At 30.5% G+C, this 8304-nt stretch overlaps 1 protein-coding gene across 1 annotated transcript; it reads right to left on the reverse strand.

Annotated features, from left to right (window-relative positions):
* Positions 1-1372: 1372 nt before the first annotated feature.
* Positions 1373-3173, reverse strand: LOC117915762 (glucan endo-1,3-beta-glucosidase-like). The gene is made up of 2 exons (XM_034831441.1): positions 3004-3173; positions 1373-2389 (listed from the first exon to the last, which is right to left on the reverse strand). The coding sequence occupies exons 1-2, from the start codon at positions 3077-3079 to the stop codon at positions 1461-1463; spliced, it is 1005 nt and encodes a 334-aa protein (XP_034687332.1). The 5' UTR covers positions 3080-3173; the 3' UTR covers positions 1373-1460.
* Positions 3174-8304: the final 5131 nt, after the last annotated feature.

The following is an 8304-nucleotide window of genomic DNA, read 5'->3' on the forward strand; positions in this document are numbered from 1 at the left end:
TCCATTTTCCCAAGTACTATCAACAATTTATTTTACATTACGTAGAAGAAAATTTGCTTTATTTATTAGAAGATCAATAAGCTTACAATATCATTGTAAAGAAAAAGAAGCATACGTGCATGGGCATGCAATGCAGAAAGCATGCACTCTTATTTCCAAGACAATTACTCAAAATTAAGCATGGATATAGGATTATGTTCCAATCCCTGCATCACTTCAACTGAAACTGATTTGGTATTTGGACTCTTGACTAGGGGTGAAGAGCAGGGTTCAAAATCTCGGTCGATACCGGTACGACTCGGCCGAGTCGTATCCGCCTCGACCATGGCCGGTACCGGACCGATACCCGAGTTGGATATTTTGTTGAATAAACTCGGTTGAATTGAAAGAGTGAATCCCATGGAAACGTTGGGACTACTCCATGATCATGTTGAGACTAAGCTATTTGGGTTATTGGTAATGGAAAAGAAGGTAATATTGGAGTAGAAATGGTGGAGAAGATGAGAGGAAAAAAACCTACGAAAATGAAAAATACAGATTACAGAGATGGACTGCATCTTGTAGTCGCCGGTCGGATCCCCCAAGTTCTTGCCGGAGATGGAACTGAACCACATGAGGAGGAGGCGAGATGAAACTGAGCCACATGAGGAGGAGGCAGAGTCGCCGGAATCCAGCACCGCTGTTATCGACGGAGAACGACGATGAGGTGGCCGATGGAAGTGGGAGAAGAGAGAAAGTGGGCTGCGGAAGAACTGGTTGTGGGGGAAAAATGGGTGTTTGACCGGTCAATGGTGGTTTTGAGTATTTAAATTTGGGTTTTTTTTTTTTTTGATAAATAGGTGAGGATTTAGGATTTAAATAATATGTATTTATTTTGAGTATTTAGTGGGAATTTGAGTTTTAAATAATTTGATGAAAATTATAATGATAAAAAATTAATAATGAATATTAGACTTATATCAAATAAATAGGAAATGAATATTTATATAAAATTAAAATTAATGAATATATTTTATAAGAAAAATTATATTTATTTTTTTAAAGGTGAATCATGGTTTTATTTTTTTAATAGTTAAAAATATATTTTTTTTAAATTCAAAATATTTAATTTAAACAATTTTTTATAAAAAAAATTACTTTTTATTATTTTCATCTTCAACAAGAAACATTTATTATCAAGTGATTAAATTAAAATATTTTTAGAGATTTTTAATATTATTTTAAATCATCCCAAAAGTATGCTTTTATTATAATTTAAATAATTTTAATATAATAGAAGTTTATTTTATTAATTTTTCACTCTATTTATTTGTATTTAATTTTTTAAATAATTTTCATAATTTTTTAAAATTATTTTAAGCTCTTAAATTAGAATTTTTTGCGTATCACCCGATACCGATCCGAGATACCGAAACAGATGTGCCTCAAGACCTCCCGAGTCAATGACCGATACCGCGACTTTAAACTATGGTGAAGAGGCCGAAATGTTTCTCAGTTTCAAGTCCAGTCTTCTGGTTTTCATCAAACATAGCAAACAAGTAGGTCTCTATGGCTCCAGACTTCCTTGGAGTCCCTCCCTTCACATGATTAATCAAATTCTTGTAGTAAGTTCTGGCATTGTCCACTGTTGCTGCAGTACCTCCCTCGGATGGCCAGCCACTCTCGGATACAACGATCTTCAAGTTAGACCCGCCCGCCTTTCCAAGAGCAGCATAGAGGGCATCCAACAAGGCATCGAAAAGGTTCTGATACTGGTAGCTCCCGTCTTTTACCACAACCCCTGGGGAAGTGAATAAGGCGTAATCAAGCTGAATACTTTGTGTGTTGCCGGTGTAACTGAAGTAGGGATATATATTGGCCAGGAGTGGGGAGCCATTCTCAGCAAGGAAGCTTATGATTGGGTTTATGAATGAAGAGACATCACTACTGAAGGATCCTGCAGATGGAGGGTATGAAGTGCCGAGGACAGATGAATATGTTGCGGTAGAGACCTTGATTTGGCCTTGCAGGCCTGCGGAGGTTATTGCACTCTGAACGTTTTTCATGGCAGGAAGGACGTACTGGGCGTACTGAGCATTTGAGCCGGTGGGTAAAACTTCATTCCCAACAGCGATGTAGCGGAACTTCACATCTGATGCGTAGTTTACTACGTTGTTTTGCACCCAGGTAGATGCAGCTGAAGCGTCGGAGGCAAGGGATTGAAGGCTGGTGTTGGGGACGTCGAGGATGAGTTCTATGCCGGATCCTTTAAGCGCTTGGAGAGTATCTGAATTTGGATCATAGATTCGCATGCTTCCAATGCCATTGCTTTTGTAGAGATTTATAACTTGTGATGCGCTAGGCAAGTTGTTGCCATTCGTTCCATAACAAACTCCTATGGATTGTGCTCCTGCATTAGATTCACCAAAATATGATAAGCTCAGGGAAGAAAGGAAGAAAATAAATAGTATAACATACACAGTTTCATGCTCACGGCCTAGCTAACTTCTCGGGGAAAGAAAGGTCTTCTAAGGGGGATCAAATTTCATGTATCAATATTTTTTCAATTGTGTAGATGTTATTTATTCTGAATCCAAGTTCTCATAAAGTTAAGAGGAGTTGATTTATATATAATAACGTCAACTTTTTCTCCAAATTGATGCGAAATATCACAATCAATCATATATAAACATAACATCTTTGTAATGTTTTACAAGATCGTAGAGCTACACAAATAAATATCTTACCCTTGTAGGGACAAACAAACTCTCACATCAAAATTAAAAATTAATTCTAACACTATTTATGATAACTCAATTTTCAATCATATAAATATTATTAATTCTAAACCTAAGACGTTATCACAACTTTAAAACATATTTACAAATCAATTAAAAAAAGCTCATATGTATAACGTTAAAAACTTTTTCCTCATCCACGTAGATATTACGTTTCAAGAGGCTTAATGCTAATAACAATAATATATATATATATATATGGAGGGGGAGTGAGTGAGAAAGAGACCTATTGTGAGGGTAGACATGATGACAAACCCAAGAAGCAGCACTACAACAAGAGGCTTGTTCCTTGTTAATGCCATATTGGAGAAGATTAGAAGGAAGATAAAAGCACGACAGTTTTGATGAATCTATGGAGGGCTGGCCAAGTTCTCAGAACTCTACGACCCACCACCCTCTTTTTGTGGCCTTATATAGCAATTGGATGACCATGACAGGCTGCCTAAAAACTTCCCCCCCAATCAATAGTCCACAGATTGAACATTCCCCGAAAAGGCTAGGGCTACACCCATAACAAATTCTGTCAGTTAGTCATCAAGATAAACTTAAAACCAACACAACATGCCAAACTTAAGCTTTGGGAATCAAGTTCAAACCAAACTACCAGATGATAGGGCCCCAAAAACAATTAACAACCTCTAGATAGCCCACCTCACGCGGCATAATTGGCGACTAATTTGCAGAACGAGAGAGACATTATTAACGTGTATAGGAGAAGATTTGGAGCCTTCACATCACATGAAGAAAAAATGTTATACGTAACTCTACAAGTCCCCCCAAAATTTGGTAATGTTAAGACAATGAAGGGAAGACTCTATGTAAGCCTTAGGGGTGAGATTTTTCCGCGTATGGACTTTGACAAAGCTCATTTCACAACAAATTAAGGGAGAGAATAAAAACAAAGTCTGGTTATATGGGACATTTTAAGTCTCCATCTTAATAGTAAGACGACTAAATATATATATTTATATATAATATAAGTAGGGGAACTCACAAGAACACATCACAAATATCGTGTCTTTTTTTCAATGGTGCAATGAATTAGGAGAAAGATATATGATCACATGTTTTAATTAGTTAATTTATGTTGTATTTTAATTTATCACCTTAGGTGATGCCATCAGCCTGCACAAATTCAAATTTTCTTACATTCCGAGGAATATTTTAGTGATTTTTTTATAGACTTGGAAATATGAGTTAGATAAATAGATATTTTGGAGAAGGATTGCTACTCTACTTCCAATGGTTATACATCAAGTGGAGGCTTAAAATGTATGGAAAAGTGAGTTTTAACTCACTAATACGAAAATATACGGAAAAAAGAATCTCAAAATTTTTAAATCAATATTATCTTCATTTATTTAAAAATAATTTAAAATACATGCATTTTTTAATGATCATCTAATTATTCCTTAAAATGTCTCTTTTACTTGTCATGTCATCAACATCAATTGATAACTAAACTTCTCCATATAAATGTTTCTCTTCTTTTTAAATATATTATTATTATTATTATTTGAGATTTTTTTTCCTCCAAAAACAAACACCTCTTAGGAAAGAGGTGATTTTTTTTTTCTCTCTCCATGAACAAACATCTATAACAAAAGTAAGGTAGACTGAAGAACATGGACATTAGAAGTGGTGAAAAAAAAAATCTCAAATAAAATAGTAATAATAATAATAAATCTAAAAGAAAGGGGAGTATTTACATTGAAACAGTCTATTTTTCAATTAATATTAACATGGTAAGTAAAATGACCATTTTAGATAATAATTAGATAACTCGTTAAAAAATACATGTATTTTAAATTATTTTTAAATAGATGAAAAAAAATATTAATTTTAAATTTTAAAGGTTCCTTTTCCATACATTTTTATATTAGTGAATCAAAATTCACTCGCTTTATTTATTCGGAGAATGTGCATTTGGGTGGAGACCAATCTTGAAAAGTAAGTAAAATTTTGAAGATTTTCTCTTATTAAGGATGTAAATAATTATGTTTAGTTTCACAGATGATGTCCAGCTAGAAAAGGAGGAGGACACAGAAGAGAAGAAAGATGAGTAAAATGCTTCCAAAACAGAGCTAAGAACTACTACTACCCTATCTCATCTGATTTCAACAATTTTAACTTGTTTCAAACTGTGAGTTATTCGTGGTGGTGTTTCTGATAAACTGGTAAGTTACTGGGTTTTTCTTTTTTGGGCTTGGGTTCGGGCTTTTCTATATAAGATGGGCTTGGGTTAGGCCAGATGGGCAGATATTTGGGAACAATTTGAATGATACATGAGATGTGCTTGAGGTAGGCCATATGGCAAACACCTCATAGTTTTACAATAGGACAATACCAATGTCATGGGAAGATAGTAAATTAGGTTCCGTTTGGGAACTGCTTTTTAGAATAATTTTATGTTTTTCAAAATAAAAAACATAGAAAAAAACGTTTAACAATTAAAAACTATTTTCTATTTTCTCTTCTTAAAAATAGAAAATAAAATATTTTTAGAAAACATATTTTAGTTGTTTTCTATTATTTTTACTTCTTTTTTTAGAATTGTTTTGAAAAATAATTATACAAACATGCAGAATGATTAAAAATAAAACATTGATATAAAATTATTTTTAAAACATATTTAAAAATATTAAAAACAGATTAAAAATATTTTACGTTTCCAAACAGACTTTTGTTTTATAAAATCTAGATAACGGTTATCCAAAAATATTCTCAAAAACTATTTTTCAAAATTATTTTCAAAAATAGTTATCAAACAAACCCTTAACCTTTGATACTATGCCTTTATATCCAAGTTGGAGGAATGCAGGAAAGGAATTAATGGATCCATGGTTGTTAGAGATATACAGATTAATTAAGAGAATTTATAGAAACTTATATATTTTAAATTATTTAATTTTTAAATAAGTAAAATTTGTTATTATTTTGAGGAATATTTTATTGATTTTTTTTATAGAATTGGAAATATTAGATAAATAGATTGGAATAACAAGCATTTCGAGAAAGATTGTTACTTTAATTACAATGGTTTTGCATGCATGCATAATTAGTTAAATTTAATTTTCAAGGTTTGTGTGATTACATAGTTGTCTACTCTATGACTCCTAACAAAATTCACAAATTTCATACTTTAGGGGTAAAAAAGATTTGTAAATTTTCTCATAACATTCTCCTTGTACATGAAACTTTTGCGAGGTATTTCTTTTTTATCATATTTAATAAAATAATTTAAATTAGGTTTGTGCGAAAAGGATTAAAGCCTCTATTGACTTTATTTCACCATCAATGTTGGCTTTATGTTGATGGTGAGGATTAGTATCATTAATTAAGGTGTCCACATAGGTATAAGATATGTTGGTAGCATCTAGTTGATGTTCCAAAGTTGTTAATATAGGTTACCATTAATGTCTCATTGTTGATGTAGGCCTTCTTATTACTGTCAATATATTTATATTTTGACCCAATTTTCTGAGTCAAATAAAATTATATGGACTACTATTTTTTCATCAGGTGCAAAAAAAATAAGGGCCCCTTTGATCATATTTTTTAAAAATTGTTTTCAAGATGGAGAAAAAAAAAATAGTTTTTTACTTTTGTTTTTATAAAACAAAAGTTTTTGGTCAATTGTTTTTTAAAAATCGTTTTTTAAAAATAAGACACAAAAACTTGTTTTTTTTTTAAAGAAAATTTTTATTTTTATTTTATAAAATTTTTAAAATTTAATGTATATTAATATAAAATCACATTCAAGTTAAATCTCATTGAAAATAAATAAATAAATAAATAAATTTTTAATTATATATAAATTAAAGAAAGATAATTGTCTTAATTATTAAACAATTTTTTATTCTAAAGAAACAAAATTACTATAAAACAAAAATACTTTTAATATTCATTTTTTAAGAGGAGTTAAATAAGTAGTTGGATTGATTTGTTTATAGGAAAAAAAAATATTAAATTAAAAGTGCCTAATAAATATAATTGCAAACAAAGTACTTCAAGTCAATTATGATAGTTGAACAATTTTCATATATCTTGTATTTGCTATTAGAGAAAGTTAATGTTATTCTTAATTTACATATTGGTATTTATATATTTATTATATATTAGTTTGAATTAAATAGAATATAGAATTTGAATTAGAGTAGAAGTTTACTTTTAATGTGAATTACAGTAGGAGATAGAATTTGAATTATAGTAGAACTCAAATGTATGTGTATATAAATATCCATTATTGTCGATGAGAATAGTATGTCATATTTTCTTTCTCTATATGGTATCAGAGCCTTCGACTTAGGTTCTGCATCAATGTCTCCTTCTCCATGGTCTCCAATATAATATCCTGGTTTCAATGTCTCTTTCTTTACTATCTCTAATGCAACATCTTGATTTCAATACTTCTTTACATCCAAGAGCTCCAAGTTTTCTTGATTCAAACCTACCAGAATTTTCTTCTCATTTGCTTTCTACTAGTATTAGTTCCCCTAATTTAATATATATTTCTTTATTAACTTCAACTCTACCTATCTCTCTTTCTCTAAAAGCTTCCTCAAAGATTTGATTGTTTTCTTACATTTTTTGGGAAAACAAATATGCTCATGTTTTGTTACCTCTACTTGAAATATGCCTAATACTTTACCTTCTTCTTTACCTCCTATATCATCTACTATATTAGCTTAAAAAACATTGTTTAGTTTGATGTCGAATAAGGCTCATAATAATATTCCTTGGAACAAACTTTCCTTTTACAAGTTCCTCAAAGTTTTTGGAAATTTGGCTTAGAAAGATCTCACTACTCTTGCCTAATTTTTCAGTCATTAAGTCGAATCCCCTTATCGCCTAGATCTAGGGAGACTGTACTTCACAAAAACAGGGAGATTGACCCTCATGGTAACAAGGAGATCACTCTCCACATAAACAAGGAGATCGCCTCCATAGAAGTTGAATACATCACAGTCTATTTTCTTTCTTTTAAAATCAAGATTGGAATCTCCGATTTGAGCTCCATCATACGGGGCATATCAAAGAAAGTTAGTGTTATTCTTAATTTATATATTTATATTTATCTATTTATTATATATTATTTTAAATTAGAATAAAATATAAAATTTGAATTCTATTAGAAGTTTACTATTAAGTGTGAATTATAATAAAAGATAGAATTTAAATTATACTAGAAGTCAAATGTATTTGTATATAAATATTCATCATCATCAATAAGAATAGTATGTCATATTTTCTGTCTCTATATTTGCTTCATACATTAACATGATTATTTAATTACCAATATTTACACACTATTAATATAAATATTTTACATATATTTACACACTATTAATATAAATATTTTACATTTGCTATGAAATACAACAAGTTGCCATAGTTATTTCTACTTCATATGATAAATTCATTGTATAACTTGTTTAAGTTCACTTAAGAATGAAATTATGAAAGACTACAACAAATTATAACTATTAATGAGTATCTATTTGATTTGTAAAATGACATTATTTTT

This window comes from Vitis riparia, chromosome 6 (assembly GCF_004353265.1).
Source record: "Vitis riparia cultivar Riparia Gloire de Montpellier isolate 1030 chromosome 6, EGFV_Vit.rip_1.0, whole genome shotgun sequence".
Lineage (NCBI taxonomy): Eukaryota > Viridiplantae > Streptophyta > Magnoliopsida > Vitales > Vitaceae > Vitis > Vitis riparia.